This window comes from Ursus arctos, unplaced genomic scaffold, assembly GCF_023065955.2.
Source record: "Ursus arctos isolate Adak ecotype North America unplaced genomic scaffold, UrsArc2.0 scaffold_4, whole genome shotgun sequence".
NCBI lineage: Eukaryota > Metazoa > Chordata > Mammalia > Carnivora > Ursidae > Ursus > Ursus arctos.
The window spans coordinates 18,584,050-18,600,469 of record NW_026623056.1 but is presented as its reverse complement, the minus strand read 5'-3'; the positions used below and the strand labels follow the sequence as shown (position 1 = coordinate 18,600,469).

The 16,420-nt window shown below is 46.0% G+C and overlaps 1 protein-coding gene across 2 annotated transcripts; it reads left to right on the top strand.

Moving 5' to 3' along the window:
- Nucleotides 1-81: 81 nt before the first annotated feature.
- CRYGS (crystallin gamma S) lies at nt 82-7,945 on the top strand. 2 transcript variants are annotated; one of them, XM_026497079.4, is made up of 4 exons: nt 82-1,024; nt 1,295-1,359; nt 6,892-7,134; nt 7,573-7,945. In XM_026497079.4, the coding sequence occupies exons 2-4, from the start codon at nt 1,339-1,341 to the stop codon at nt 7,843-7,845; spliced, it is 537 nt and encodes a 178-aa protein (XP_026352864.1). In that variant the 5' UTR covers nt 82-1,024; nt 1,295-1,338; the 3' UTR covers nt 7,846-7,945. The 2 variants fall into 2 exon arrangements, with proteins under 2 accessions (XP_026352864.1, XP_057162643.1); XM_057306660.1 differs by lacking the exons at nt 82-1,024; nt 1,295-1,359 and adding an exon at nt 2,399-3,325.
- Nucleotides 7,946-16,420: the final 8,475 nt, after the last annotated feature.

Here is a 16,420-nt window from a genome sequence, read left to right as displayed (position 1 = left end):
AATTGCTGTTGGTTAATGAAATTAATGGTATTACTTACTTTCTTTCCAGTTTACCAAATTTAAAAAGCTAAGCACATAACTTACTAATTTGTTTCTCAGTAATCTTCCTATCAAGGCACATTTACCGTTTTCTGAATTGACTATAATGTATCTTGGCGGCATCCCATTTATTGGAGAGCTTAATTAATGAAACCATGAGGAAGATGGACTTTTAGAAAGAATATACTTGACCAAGAAAAAGAAAATGGAGAAGGATTGATTTGTTGTTTCTTTGAATTTACATAAAATGTAATCTCATTCCAAAAGTCAGAGGTGTAATAGGTGCCAAGAAGTGTCCTCTGAACAGGTTCCCATAGGATATCATGGCAGAAAAATGCCACCAAGCAGGCGGCACGTTGGGCTTAGCTCAACCTTGGCAGGACCGTAATTCTCACGGTAGCTTTCTGTCTCTCAGGCTACGTTCTGTATAGCCCTTTCTTGTGGATTGTGTGTCCTGCATGTGTGTCCTGAAAAATTTTCAAACTTAAAGAACAGTTTCAAGAATCCGAATCCCCACACACCCCTTGTCTAGATTTACCGCTTGCTACCATGTCGTCACATTCACTTTACCGCTCTGGACAGTAGAAGTATTTTCGCTCAACAATTTGAGTGTAGGTTGCAGACATCTTAAAACTTTACTCCGAAAGACATTAGCATGTATTTCCTAAAAAATAACGACATTCTCCTATGTAGTCAGAGTATAAATTACTAAATTGATTAAATTCAGGAAATTTCACAATGGCACCATATACAGTCTGGATTAAAATTTTTGCTAATCCTCCCGAAAATGTCCTTTGTAGTGACATTTTCCAAACATAAGATCATGCATTGTGTTTAGTAGTCATTAAATTTTGTTGCTTTGGAAATGTCACTTCTGTTCAGAATTAGAGGGTGGTCTTCTGACTCTCCAGCAAGCTCTATTGAAGTAAAAAGAAGACCGGGGGGATTTCAAGGTGGCGGCTTGCTAGAAAACCAAATTGCCCAGGTAAGGGGACTTTTTTGTTTTTAACTTTGAAAACTTTGGCTGGGTTTTGGTGCCTTGACTCAGCAAAGTCTATAATGCAGCAAGGCTTGGTAAGCATTAGAAGGGGTACTGAAGCTTTCCTTTATTTCATAATCCCAATTGTTTTTCTAGAAACCATCAATAGCCTCTAAATGACTGACTCAATTTTTGGATCCTATTCTCATGACTAAGCAAATGTTTGATTTGAAACCAGCCCAGTATAAATGTCTCTGTGCCTCTAACTCTCTGTAGCCATTCTGGATTCCAGCACTGGGGAAACCAACCTATGCACCAAGATGTCTAAATCCGGAACCAAGGTAAGAAAGCGGCCATACTGATTTGTAGCCTACCACTTTCTTGTCCTTCGTACCTTTCCTTTCCCGTTTTTCCTTTCTTTTGGAATGTTTCTTCTTTTCCAACATACCTAAAGATACATTGAAAGAAATGTGGAGAAAAGCTTTTGCTTCTTTGCCTGGAGGTGAGTATGATAGTGGTTTGCAGGCTGGGATTGGGAGAGAAGATTAAGAAATGCTCATTATATTTTCTACTCTAACAGAATTCTCCAAAAGTTTATTTTTCTCCAAATTTAATTTTCTCCAAATAAATTCTCCAAAAGGGTTTATCTTTGTGTGGGGGGGCGATGTTTAATACTGTGCAGGTATACAACGTGTAAATATCATCATGATTTCTGCCTTCCAGCAACCAATATTCTATGAATTTTCCCAGGAGTAGAACTTGCTGATAAAAGGAGTACATGGAGTAGAAAACTTTTAGTATTTAGTTAAAAACTCTGCTCTGTGCAGGGCACCTGGCTGGTTCAGTCAGTAGAGCATGTGACTCTTGATCTTAGGGTTTTAAGTTTGAGCCCCATGTTAGGTGTAGAGATTACTTAAAGATAAATTCTTTTTTTTTTTTTTTAAGATTTTATTTATTCACTTGACAGAGAGAGAGACAGCCAGCGAGAGAGTGAACACAAGCAGGGGGAGTGGGAGAGGAAGAAGCAGGCTCCCAGCAGAGTAGGGAGCCCGATACGGGGCTCGATCCCAGGACCCTGGGATCACACCCTGAGCCAAAGGCAGACGCTTAACGACTGAGCCACTCACGCACCCCTTAAAGATAAATTCTTTTTTTTTTTTTTTTAAAGATTTTATTTATTTATTCGACAGAGATAGAGACAGCCAGTGAGAGAGGGAACACAGCAGGGGGAGTGGGAGAGGAAGAAGCAGGCTCATAGCGGAGGAGCCTGATGTGGGGCTCGATCCCAGAACGCCAGGATCACGCCCTGAGCCGAAGGCAGACGCTTAACCGCTGTGCCACCCAGGCGCCCCCTAAAGATAAATTCTTAAAAAAAAAAAAAAAAAAATCTGCTCTGTGAAAGTTAGCCTCAACCAGTAATGGTCTAAAAGACCATCAAATGAATTAAATCCTACATATCCACTTCATTCAAGCAGTTACTGTTACCCATTTCCTGAAATAAGGTGCTTACTTACATTAGGAAAATTGCCTCTAAAGTATTTGATTCACAGTTAGACTGGAAATTGATTCTTAGGCAGGGCTTTAGGAATGAGGGCAACTACCTTCATTCTCTATTTGAGCTCTTCCACTGACCAGGGAGTGTAGGCAAAGCCATCTGTGCCTGATTTCCGCCCCGCCCCCCAACTCTTTACTTTGAAAAGTCTTGAACCCATTGAACCTTAAAAGAATAAGAAAGAAATGTTGAACGAATGCTTGTATATCACTCACTTCTATTCTCCAGTTGTCAGCCTTTTGCTATATTGGGTCTCTGTCTCTCTCTCTGTACATTTGACAATAAATAGACTTAATTATTTTGCCATTTTTAAGCATGTATCTCCAAAAATAAACATACTAGCGTTATCTTGTCCCCAAAATTTACAACAAATATGATACATAATATTCAGACTATAATTGAATTTCCCCCAGTTGCATCTCCAAATGTGCCTCACGGCTGGCTTTTCCCCTGATACAGGATCCAGTCAAGCATCACGCACTGCATTTGGTTGCCGTGTTTCTTTAACCATTTTCTCCTTTAGCGTCTTTTATATGGAACAGTCACCCTACCTTTTTGTTGTTGTTTGAGTCATTAACATTTTTCAAAGTCCAGACCAAGTGTCTTGTAGGAAGTCCTGAAATCTGCATTTGTCTGTCTGTTTCCTCATGCTTAGATTCAGACTAACCATCTTTGGCCAGAAAGTTACATAGGCAACATCAAGTACTTCCCATCATATCATGTCAGGAGGCACCTGTTAACTTGTTCCAGAACTGGTTAGTGCCTGTTTTTTTTTTTTCCACTTGGAAAATAAAACTAATAATCATACTCATCATCTTAAAGATTACAGGAGACAAATGAGACAGTGTCTTTAGTGCTCTGAGGTTCTTGAAAGTAGGCCGTGCAAATCCCACTGAAAGGAATTGTAAGTCCTTAGAGGAATATCCATAGGCCTCGAGGGAAGTCTGTTACAGAAACCTCTTAGGGGCGCCCGGGGGGCTCAGTCGATTAAGTGTCTGCCTTCGACTCAGGTCATGATTCCAGGGTCCTGGGATTGAGCCTTGTGCCAGACTCCCTGCTCAGCGGGGAGTCTCCTTGTCCCTTTCCCTCTGCCCCCCTGCTTGTGTGCTCTTTCTCTTTTCCTTTTTCTTAAATAAATAAAAAATAAAATCTTGAAAAAGAACCCTCTCAGACGAAAATACCCCTGCTGCTGCCATAGATTTCCACAGTAGTAATAGTGTGCTCTCTTATTTCTTGTAGATGCGCTGTTTACGTGGCTAGCTAATTTGCATGCTAGGCCAAAAGAGCAAGTTAATCTCTTTCTCTATTGCTTCTCCCTGTCCCTCTATCTTACTAGCAATTTAATCAGAGTTATGGGCTTGGCGAAAACAATGCATTTTACTAAAATTGTTTGTGTTACCTCTGGAATACTCAGCGTTTTTATTTCTGCTATATTGGATTAGTAGGCTATTTTTCAAAAACTAAATGAAAATGAGAGGAATTTTGTAACAATTTTAGGGAAATCTCCAGCACTATTTCTTAGTCTTCTCTAAAAATTTTTTTGCCCAAGATTCTCAGCTCACCATAGATTAGATTTCATGGTTCTTCTGCAAATGGAAATTGAGTAGAAGTACAACATCCTCTGGGCTCTGAGATTTGGAAGGTCTCCTGCTGAAAGGAAAGCTTGGTTCTGGAGCTCAGTAATGCTCCATAGCAATACTGTACGTTTCAGCCTTGGGATGGTTGGCTAGTCTGACAGAAGGGTGGACAGCAAGGTGACCTTATAGAACATGGTGTATATTTCCACTTCTGAAATATAGATGTTAGCCAGGCAAATGTGCAGAGGGCACTAAGTGTGAGAAACATTCAAGTAAAAAAGGTATTAACTTTATTTCCTATAACAGATCCCTTGCAAAGCCTCTTTTTTGGTGACTAGTTGTCCAAAAACCAAAGGTAAACTGAATTAAAGTTACATTAAGGAGTTTAGAATCTATTAATTCTTAGTGAAGTTACCTTAGTTTTCCTTACGATCTTTCCACAGGCCTTGGGGAAAGCTGCTCAGACTCCATTGTTCCATTACTAAGAGAGTAAATGGTGTTTGTTGAACAGAGCTAGCTGTGCAGGCGGGAAGACAGCAAAGGGAGATAAGATAAAATGAATCACAGGTCACTAACCAGGAGTTTTGCTCGGCAGTCCATTCACTTGCCTGCAACAAACTGGTAACTAGCTATTGACCTTGGGCAAGTCATGTAACTTCTTTATCTGTAAACCGTAGCAAAGGTTTATTGGCAATTGTGAACCAGATTAAACTAAGCGCTTTATTGGCATTATCCCTCCTCAGAACAACCCTCTGCCCTGGATATTGTCATCCAGTCTTACAAAGGAAGAGCCTGAGCTTTAGCGAGAGGTTCAGTGGCCTAGCCAAGGTCCCAGAGCTAGTAACTAGTGGTCTGCAATTTCGTCTTCATCTATAACCTGGGACCCCATGTATCTCTCAGTCTGCTGTGCTGAAGTGGGAAATGGAGCTGGAAGAGAAATTTGGGAGGGGAAGAAAGGAAATGAAGGAGATGATGTAGGGGTGGGAAGGGGTAAGGAAGCTCGTAGGGAACAGGAAACAGGAGAGGGGAGAGAGACAGGAAGGGGAGATTAAGGTGGAAGGAAATCACCATCAGTAGGCTATAATCTAGAAAGCTACCCCTGGGGTAGAAAACATTGAGGTTTTGTGGCCTTCTGTGAGTCATTCTTGGTTTCTGCCTCTCCATCATTCCTTACGTCTGAGCAGTCACCAAATCCTCCATTCCTTTCGACTGTGTGTTCCCTCCGTGTCATTCAGCTAGCAGTTGCCGTTTGCTGGCCCGCACCAGCTCTCACCGCACCCACAGCAACCATCTGCTTCCATGCACAGACCAGCCCACCGCACCGTGCATGGCGTCACCAAAGGGATTCTAGCACGGCGTCCGTGGCAGGCTGCCGGCTTTATTTCCCAGCACTTCACCATATACTCTGTATGCACCAGGCTCGAGGAACTGCTTGTCGCTAGAGTGGGCCATGTTCGTTTATTCCTTTACGCCTTTGAACAGGCAATCCTTTTCCATTTGCCTCCGGAAACCCCCCCCCCCCCCCCCCCCGTTATCCTTCAGTCTTCACCTCAGAGATCCTCTCAAGACTACCTGGCCCTACTCCTTTCCTATGAACATAGTGCTTGACATGGTTTTTCTTCTTTTAAACCGATAATGCAAATTAGCCACAAGGTGGCGGCATAACGCTAGGGAATTAACTGCCTGACTCCCTGACACTTGTGCTTTCAACGATAAACTAGCATTTATCTTGGATTGTAGAGTTCTAGAACGAGAAGGGGCAAACTCTACAGTCCATTTGGGCTGGTGGTTTTCAGAAACTGCGTTACGAATCCCCAGGAGTGCCTGGGAACTCTATCTCCTGTTGCAAACGGGAACGTTTTATTTTTACAGCCAGGGCTTCAATCTAGTCTAGTCCTTCATCTGACAAGTGGGAAGCAGGAGTCCACCGAGGCAGCTTGCCTGGAGCAGTGAGTCTGACCTTAGAGATGCAGCTCCAGAGCCCAGGTTTATCATTTCCCGGTTCTCAGGGCTGTATGCTGCCATGCCAATCAGAGGTCTCAAGTTTACCCCAAAGATTGTGGGAGAAACTTGGTGAGAGTTTGAGGCAAAGAACACTCATGACTTGTCATTTTGTTACTTTGTAACTACTCTGTTGGCAATACAATAAAAATACAGAGCATGAGATATTGTCATGTGTATGCTCTATATCCATCTAAAATAAGCTCTCTAAAGCTAAGGTCTGCTTTATTTTTCTCTATGTATCTTCCATATCACCTAGAGTGAACGTCTGCATTTGGAACTCACTCATCTTCAACCAACATTTATTGAGGGTTTGTCCAGTGCTGGATACAGGGGTCCATAGCTTAAATAAGGTTGGGCCTTTGCTGCTGGAACAAGTCTAGAAGGAGTCTGATGGGAGAGAGATATATAAGTGGATAATTTGTTTTCTTATGCGTTAAGTACCGTGAGTTATGGGATCCGAAAGGAGGAAGCCATGAACTTGGGTCTGGCTTATCTTAGTGGCACTCTTTTGTTTTGCTTCGTTTTAAGCCTTCAGAAAGTTCTCATTCCTGTTGTTGACAACTAAAGTTGTCTGCCAGAAGAAGGTGGGTGTTGTGAGGTGAGGTAGAACTCTATACTTCCTCCTCAGAATTGAAGAGGAAGGAATTTCCAAAGTGGGGAATATGTCCTTGGTCTTTATTTTTTCATGAATAACGCCGCCCAACTCCCCAGTTCTTGTCTTTGTTCGCCCCACGCTTCAGATCACTTTCTATGAGGACAAGCACTTTCAAGGCCGCCACTATGAGTGTGACTGCGACTGCGCAGATTTCCACATGTACCTGAGTCGCTGCAACTCCATTCGAGTGGAAGGAGGCACCTGGGCCGTGTACGAAAGGCCCAACTTCGCGGGCTACATGTACATCCTACCTCGGGGCGAGTACCCCGAGTACCAGCACTGGATGGGCCTCAACGACCGCCTCAGCTCCTGCCGAGCTGTTCACCTGGTGAGTCCAGGGCCCCTCCGATCCCGCTCCTTCACTCGCTCGCTCGCCTGCTCCAGCTCTCTCTGTCTCTTTCCCCTACTTCCCCCCTCCTTTTTCTTCTTACTTTTATGTGAAAGCATTTTCTTAACATTTTCCTACCCTTTAATGGGGTGTTTTCTTCTGTCAGCTGCTGAGGCTTACATAAAACCTAAGGTCAGTTCATCACAAGACTGAATACACGAATTATTTCCAGAGCACTCTCTCTACCTCCTGAGTACTTTAAGGCATTAAGTTTTTCTTACCGAAAGTCGGCTGTTTCAGTCAGTACACAGTGGGGATGGGAGATCAGATCGCCTAGCTTTCAAGGTGGTGGGTTCTGAACCACACCATTCTCAGAGTTCTTGACCTGTTGGTGGTTTTCATAATCATCGTGGTTTATTTCCTCCTGTGTTTTTCCAGTCTAGCGGAGGCCAGTATAAGATTCAGATCTTTGAGAAAGGAGATTTTAACGGTCAGATGTACGAAACCACTGAAGATTGCCCTTCCATCATGGAGCAATTTCACATGCGAGAGGTCCACTCCAGTAAGGTGCTGGACGGAGTTTGGATTTTCTACGAGCTACCCAACTACCGTGGCAGGCAGTACCTCCTGGACAAGAAGGAGTACCGGAAGCCCATCGACTGGGGTGCAGCTTCCCCAGCTGTGCAGTCTTTCCGCCGCATCGTGGAGTAATGATGTCGATGGGGCCACGAGTTTCTTCCTGGGGGCTACATGCTGGCTGGCTTTGTCATCCAAATGGGCATCCTAAATAAAACAACTGGCACGCATTCCACTGTTGACTGTGATGCCTCTCCTTAAACACTCTGAGGGACCAGTACCGTAGTGCCCACCACAGTGGGCAGTTACACAAAGCAACTCATCCTTCAGATTGCCAACCGATAACTGTGCCGAACAGACGGGACTGCATTAAAGGCTAGAAAATCACACTGCCATGTGGTGGTTCTGCTTGCTTAAGTTCGGTATTGATTCAGCAGGTGCAATAGTAATAGCCACTGCTAATTGAGTGCCTTCATTATTCTATTTTCTCTTCCCAACAACCCTGTAGCAGAGGTAGTTTATTTGCGTTCTACAAATAAGAAAACAGAGGCTTAGAGAAACTAAAAACTTGCCCAAGTTTACCAGCTGGTGATCAGAGGAACCGGGGTTTGGTCCAGGATATTTGTTTCCGCGGCCCCTGTTCTTTTCTCTTCATCTCCAACTCATTCATTCAACACCTGCCAGCTGGGGGTCCGCGTGCATAATGGAAATACAAAACGCTGAGAAATGTAAGAGGCGGAAAGGGCAGGGTCCCCTTAAGTTCTCATGGAGGAGACAGAATACCTATCAAGAATGGACAGTGAAAACAGAGCCATCACTTGAAAATTTTGGAGCCATAAGTCACCTGAAGGCCTTGGTTTAAGATTCAGAGGTTGCTGGGTCAGTTACTTCTCAACTTTAAGCTCAGTCTTTCTGTCAAAAGCACATCTCAAATAATTTGTCCTGACTTTACAGTAGTCGAAATGGAGTTTTACTGAGTTTTACTCACTTTGAGTAACCCCTGAGATTTTCTGTTTAATCTTGATGAAGAGGAGAATGGTGAAGGAAACCCGGCATCACTGGGAATACTTAGTGAGCATCTGAGGCAACCTGGGGACGTTCTGGATGCACCTGTCTTTAAAAGAGAGGGCAGAGCCCAGGTCTCCTAGGAGCTGTTCCAGAAAAGGACATATTAGAACTGCTACTGATACTCCCTTTGTGTGCACTTCCGTCTACTCTTGTGTGTAGTGCATTCTCTCCCCCAAATATTTTTTTTTCATTTTGTTAACTTCCCCAGCCCTTTGTCATTTTCTCTGTTTTGAGTGAGGGACCTTGAGAGACTTGGGTAAACATAAGGGAGGGAGGCAAGATGAACCATAGACGAAGAATGGGAGGCCACCCACTGAGCCACAGAGAGCTCTGGGCCTCGTCACCCTACCAGGAAGGGAACTTGCTTTATCTCCAAAATGAGGGAGTTGAACCAAGTGCTCACTCAAGTCCCACTGAACGTAAACATCCTAATTCCTTGGAGGTCAGGAAGAGGGTGCAGAAAGGCTAGCTGATGACCAAAGACCACTGACACTTCCAGCGGCACAATTTCTGGAAATGACCTCAGAGGTCTTGCCCCTCCTTTTCTGCAGAAGAAACTGAGGCTGTGGTAACCGTGCATTAGGGCCAGCCTCTGCTCTCCTATCAACTGCCGCCATGTTCCAGGCCCTGGGGAGTCGGTCACAGTCTGTTCAAAACAACCAGGGGCGCCTGGGTGGCACAGCGGTTAAGCGTCTGCCTTCGGCTCAGGGCGCGATCCCGGCGATCTGGGATCGAGCCCCACATCAGGCTCTTCTGCTATGAGCCTGCTTCTTCCTCTCCCACTCCCCCTGCTTGTGTTCCCTCTCTCGCTGGCTGTCTCTATCTCTGTCGGATAAATAAATAAAATCTTAAAAAAAAAAAAAAAACAACAACCAGAAACGCACTTCTGGCAGCAGGATAGGAAAACAAGTGTCAGGATGACTTACCTCAGTCTCAGGGAAGTAGAAGATGGCTTTTGACAGATAAAGCAGAATCATCATTTCGGGATGTTGGATGCCTCTTGGTTCATGCCCTGATCCAGAAAGGGATTGCCGCCATTCTCCCCGGCGGTAGACATGTCAATCAACTTGCACTTAACAAGCATTTTACTAGCAATTGACTAGTAGAGGTCAAAAACCTTTTATGTCCTTATCTATCAATCAATCCCACTTCCGGTAGAACATTCTGCTGTTCCATCCAGCACAAGCCAGCATCCACCTGTCACGCACACCAGAGTAGCACCCAGGGTTGTTATTTAGAATGATTACCTCCCTCTAGCTTTTATTGTTTTGTCTCTCTGAAATGGGGGATCTCAAGAAAGGAAGACAAGGGCCTATTTAGACCATTTCAGCCCTGTTTCCATCCCTAGCATTCCTCTGAGGCAAGTCGTTGAATATTTCCGAGATGTAGACCCACTTCCTCAAAATGCAGCATCTGGGGCTCCTAGTTCAGGGCTCCAGGGTAGGGCTGCCAGACTGAATATGGGACAGTATTAGTAAATCACAAGTACTGGGATATAACTAACTATAGAGACAGTATAAGTATATCCCGAGTATTGCATGGGACATAGTTACACGAAAAAGGATTTGTCATTTGTCTGAAATTCAGATTTAACTGTGCATCCTGTATTTTTATTTTCTGAATCAGTCACCCCTGTACCTGAAGAGCATGTCAAGTTACACATGAGTGACGGAGGACTCGAAGCACAGGGAGCGGCACAAGCTCCGGAAACCGGAGACGCACGTCCCACAGCAGGGCAATGACATACAATTTTTCAGAAACGCTGTGAAGCAACATAGTGTGTCTGCAGCCGGATTTAGCCTATGGACCACCAGTCCCCAATCCTGGCCTGTTGGAGAGCTCTGAGTATCAGAAAATGGTGTTTACACTGAGTCACAACCTGCTTCCTGTAACTCTGAACCTGCTTTCCTTCTAGTTCTCATTCCCAAGATAGCCCTCCCGTAGGTCTCCACACTCTCATTTCTAGGCTGAACAATTCCTGTTCCTTCCATTGCTTCTCCCTTGGTGTGGTCAGCACCCACGCTCCTCATTCTGGTGCCTCTCTTCTGAGCTGTTCGTGATGATCTTTTCCCCACTGCTCAGCCAGAGGCTGACCAGACGACACCTGGAGGATCGTGTCCAGATCTTTCCCCTTCCTTTCTCAGATAGGCCCCGTTCTTGACGACGCTCGGCTCTCCCGGTGCCCTCCCACCAGCCCTGATATAGGCCTGGTCAGCCTTTTCTAAGAACTGGCATTCCGGCTCCCAGTCCAGAGAGTTCCCTTCCTCTCTGGAGGGTGAGAGGGAAATGGATTCAAATCCTCCCACTTCCACACGGGAGCTCTAAGTCACGTTAATAGAGATAACCTCAACTTCCTTACCTGGAGCACAAAGATAACTCCTACTTTGTGGGTGTTTGAATGAGACCATACATTAAAAACACAGAGCACGTATGGCCAGTGCTCATGCTTATGGTAGTCGCGGCCTGTAAAGGCTTGAGCGCTGGAGAGCAGAGAGCAGTTCCTGGAGAAAATGCCGGGTGAGGTGCCTGGGAACTTCTGGTCACAGCATTTTTGTCAGCTGATCAATACCGAACCTTTTTTCGTGTGTGTTTTGGTTGGAAGACACCTTGTGGAATGTAGACTGTTGATGCGTTCACACTGCAGGCCTGAATGAAGACCGACAAACGGATGCTCTCTGTAGGGCACATGGCCGCTCTCTGAGGAAAGCTTCCTCAGGAACACCAGACAGCACTTCAACGCTACATCCAGGGGTGCTTTTATGTAGCGGAGTCACCAACCAAGAGGGAAACGAGGCAGAAAACACAGCACTACATAGACAGCAACAAAACAAACAAAACACGTGTTTACAGTAGGAGAGCTGAAACCAGAAGGCCGAGCCTTCGTCTGACCTCAGCTGGGAACACGAGCGCGGGGTGACTCAAATTTTTTGCTGCTCTGCTCATGTCCTTGAATGCCCTCGAAAGTACCATGAGGAGTGATTTTGGAATTAACAGTAAATTTTAGTGAGTGGGCGAATTCATAAATACAGAACTTGTGCTTCACCACTATGGCTGGCGTGTTAGTACCATTTTCCTAGGATTTAAGTACCTCTGTTACCAAATTGTTTGGGGTTTTTTGCTTTGTTTTTTACTTGTCTCGCTTTTTTTCATACCTCTTTCTATCCTCCAGTTGTTTTCAGAAAAGCACCTCTGCATTTTTGGCACATGCTTCGGCGTTGGGAAGGCATACATCAGAACCGTCCAACCCATCCCGCTGCCTTGAAAAAGAGCTACAATTCTATAGGAGTCTGGCCTCCTCTCCGCTCTCTCATTTGTCTTACTCCCACCGGTTTCCAAGGGCGGCAGGGCTGTCCCTAGAGCTCACACAAATCCCCCGTCTTCTAACTTCTACCTTATCTCTCTTATGTGGGGACGTGATGGGGGCAGTGAGTCCCCAAAGCCCCCTTCCAGCCCTCCGGCTGACCAGCCTGTGGTCCACGCAGGAGAGAAGGATCCCTCGTGGGCGTGTGTGACTTCAACTCAAGGCGAACCTCTCTGTCCACAGACAGACACCACCCACCTCTTCCTCTTCACTCAAGCCTCACACTTCAAAATCAGGGCATGTTAGAACTGGAGGGGCGGGGGGCTTTCCTGTACACGGCAACAACTTGGTAAGGCATAGGGGCGCTTACTAACCCCAGTTTACAGACAGGGAACCAGAGCTGAGACAGGCTAAACAAGTTGTCCAAGGTCACTGATTCCAAAGCTCTTGCTCTTTCCACGGCCCCACGCAGCCTCTGCTTCTCAGTCTTCACAAGCCAAAACCAGCACGGGACATACGAGAGCCTAAGAGAGTCATGCTATGCCAGTCATAGCATGGACGATTTTCTCTTGAATGGCTCTATAAAGACATATCCACATGCCCTACAAGGCGCTTTTTAAAGTGTACGACTCACGGGATCTTAGTATCTTCACAGATCTGTGCAACCATCACCGCAGAAAGAAACCCTATACCCTTGAGGGATTGCCACCTTAGCCCCCCATTTGCCCCCAGTCCTGAGCACTCACGAATCTGCTTTCTGTATCTTGTAATTAGGTATCATATACTAATTCACTTATTGTACATAATCACATATAATTACTTCTATATCAGTATTTAATATAGATACTTAACCTAGACATTTCATATAAGCGAAATCCTATATTATGTGGTCTTTTGTGGCTGGCTTCTTTTATTTAGTAAAATGTTTCCAAGGATCACCCACGATGTAGCATGTATGAGTGCTTCATTCCTTCCCGTGGCCAAATCTTCTTCCCCCGTATGGATGCTTCACATCTGGTTTGCCCAGTCGTCAGTGGATGGACATGTGAGTTGTTTCTACCGTTTGACTATTGCTATAAACAGTTATGGACAAGTTTGCATGTAGACACATAGGTCCTTTTTCTTGAGCGTATAGCTAGGAGTACAATTGCTGGGGGCACGAGCTCCTTCTTAAATGCTGGCAGCCTGTGGGGCCTTGAAGCCACACAGACCTAGTGTCGCTTCTGATTCTCCTGTTTTCTAGCTGTAGTCTTTCAGCAAATGCACCTCTTCTAGAGTGAGCCTCCTCATATGTCACATAGAGATTTGATTATACCTCCTTCCCCGTGGTTTTGTTGGCATTGGACGAGATAACAAGGAAGAATTTTCAGGCCAGTCAACAACCCAAAGGAGCAGGTGTTCCTTAAAGGCAGCTGTTTTAAAGTCTCCCAAAGGTGGGATCCCTGTAGAAAGGGGCCTCAGAAGAGCTGGGAGGGGTGAAAAGTTTGGGCACCCGCAGGCCGGTGGTGTCTCCAGCCCCTTCTTGCTCTAAGGATCAAGGACTTAGGTGCCCCCGAGTAACTGTGAGGTCCCGCTTGGCCAGCAGGTGGAGTGGGGGGAGGCCATGGTGGGAGCTATGGGGGGGGGGGGGGAGAGCTCCAAGCGCCTGAGGGGAGTGGCTCCCTGCCCAGAGAGGCGCTTATCCTCCCTCACTTCAGGTCTGCCCGGGCTTGGGCTGTCCCGTCGGTCCTCTCTTATCTCTGCTAAACAATCTCATTTCCTTTCCCTTCGGTGCAATGGTTTCTCATTTCCCCAGCACCAGTGTGGCCCTTTGTGAGTCAGCGACCTCGGAGGCTCAGCACCCTGGTTGAGTGGTTCTGGAATTGATTAGCTCGGGGGAAATCCTGCCAGCACTTCGCCTCTTGGGAGCACGGCCCGCAGAGATTTGTTCCCATTGTTCGTACCCCACCTCCCTGAACGGGCCCCATTAGCCTGTTCGCTGACCCGTGGGGCCGGACAATGGAGGGCCCGGCTGTAGTGCTGACCCCCACGGTTTCTCAGTGCGCACTGGTGGTGGAGCGAGCTCAGGGTAAGCTGGGGGACCCCGACTGGCCTGGTGCTCCAGGATCCCATATTCAGGACAGACGCTGAATCTCTAGACGGTGTTCCTGTGAGCAGGAGGAGGGGAAAGGGGGCTGCCTGCCGGCTGGTTATAAACCAGAAAGAAAAATATCGCCACCACAAACAAGTTTGGGGGGCCTCCTCTAAAGGCTAGGGGGCCTTGGCGTTGGGAGGGAGTCACATTGTCCTGCCTGGCTGCCTGTGACTCAGAGCCATCCAGCAGCAGCTCTCACTGGCTCGTGCCGTTGCGGAGTTCATAAAGCCCTTTCCCCTATGCCTCGGACCCTCACCGCGGTCACGCGAGAAAAAGGAAGAGAGTTCTTGTTATTCCCATTTGACATGGGAGTAAATTGAGTCACTGAAAGGCTATGCGACTTCAGGGGGGATTACAGACTTCCTAGACCCCCAGAGTCAAGAGCAGCCCTTTGGTGTGACAGGTGCCGAAAGTCGTACCCATGGCATGACAATTTTTAAAAAGCCATTGCTCTCATTTTTATTCTAAGTATAAGGCATACTTTCAAAGGAAGTGGCTCCTATGATTTCATGTAACGTAGTGAGATATAAGACTGGGAAGGATGTGCGAGCATCTGCGAGCCCACATCAGAGAGATAAACAGAAATGCACTGTGTTTATCGGGTGTTTTCTATCATCTTCTACCCTTCTGCCCTCTGTTTTTCTGGTTTTCAGTTGGGCCCCACCACAGGGGAAACACACTCATGGCATATCCGTCAAACAAAATGGAGGCACGATGGCTTATCTGTCAGGTATACTCCCTTATAAGCAAATCCAACCCATGAAAAACTTCAAATTTGCCAAGCGAGTAAATTAGGGGGAAAATAGTCATTTAAAAACAACGACCTATGGAACTCCTTAAAAACACACATTCAAAATTTCAAGAAAGACTCTGCATTCATAGAAGGGTTACTATTAAAGAGTTGTGTGGGGGTGCCCGGCTGGCTCAGTGGGAAGAGCGTGTGACTCTTGATCTGGGGTTATGATTTGGAGCCCCACGTTGGCTGTAGAGATAACTAAAAATAGGCAAGCAAACAAACTTAAAATAAAAAGAGTTGTGTGATGAGAGAATTTATTGGGTGGTAGAAGTTGAGGCATATCCAGATTCATCAAAGGAGGTGTTTTCGGTCTGTGACGTTCTCCTGCTGTTCTTCAGCCCTGGATAGATGACCCACACTTTCCCTGCCTTGGGCCTGCCCTTAAGAGGAGCCTACATCTCACTGACTGCAAAATACAAGAGTGTTTTCTATCTAAATCTCTGTCTGTCTGTCTGTCTGAGTGAAGGGTAATTACAGGAGAGGGTCACCTGGGTTGAAATGGACCCCACAGACCAAGGAAGAAGGAGAAAATCACAGCCTCTGTCCTGGGAAACCAGAGAAAGATGGTCTGAATGAATTACTTATTTACTTATTTGGGGAGTTAGCTTTATTAAGGTATCATTTATAAACTATAAAACTCACCCTTTTTAAAGTGTTAGGTTTGGTGAGTTTTGACAAATGTATACAGTTGTGTAACCACCAACACCATCAATACATAGAACATTTATATGCCCAAATTCCCTTCTGTCCCTTTGCAGTTAATCCCCTCCCACCATCCCACTCTGGCAGCCACCGGTCCGCCTTCTCTCCCTGCAGCTTGCCTTTTCCAGAATGTCATATAGGTGGAATTATGCAGCATGCAGCCCTCTGTGCGCCTGGCTTCTCTCACTTAACATAATGCTTTGGGTGCTTCGTGGGTTGCTTTTTACACGTCGTTGCAGATATTCAGTTTATTCTCATTACCGAGTAGTAGTCTATTGTCTGGATGTAGCACGTTTTGTTTTACCATTTGTCAGTGGAAAGAGATTGGGTTGTTTCCAGAAGGACTGCTTTGTTTATAATTGCTTCAAATTATGCAAGGTGGGGATCTAGCCAGAGAAATTTCCACAGGATAACTTTGTTCTTTGCCTTCTCTCTCCTCGGGTGATGGAGTATTGGGAGGTGCTTCGAACTGCCTGGAAATCCTGAGTTGGCAAAATGACACTGAGGGAGCAGTACACGCCTGCCTAGGCTTCCTGGGGACCTTGATTGTGTCAGTCCCGGTCCTGAGTTCAGAGGGTCTGGTCAGAGCTGGCCTGGCCTGAGCCAGCAGACCTGTCAGGCCCAGGCTCACAGGTGGTGGGCCGACCGGGGAAAGGGCTTGCTCCTTTAGCCTCTGGGATACAAGGGTGAAGATTGCGAAGACGTTTCA

Bases quoted from the DNA above. Each gene is read 5' to 3' on its own strand.
- CRYGS (XM_026497079.4), top strand. From the start codon at position 1,339: ATGTCTAAATCCGGAACCAAG. The intron at 1,360-6,891 runs GTAAGAAAGCGG...CCCACGCTTCAG, and splicing joins TGTCTAAATCCGGAACCAAG to ATCACTTTCTATGAGGACAA. The intron at 7,135-7,572 runs GTGAGTCCAGGG...GTGTTTTTCCAG, and splicing joins CCTGCCGAGCTGTTCACCTG to TCTAGCGGAGGCCAGTATAA.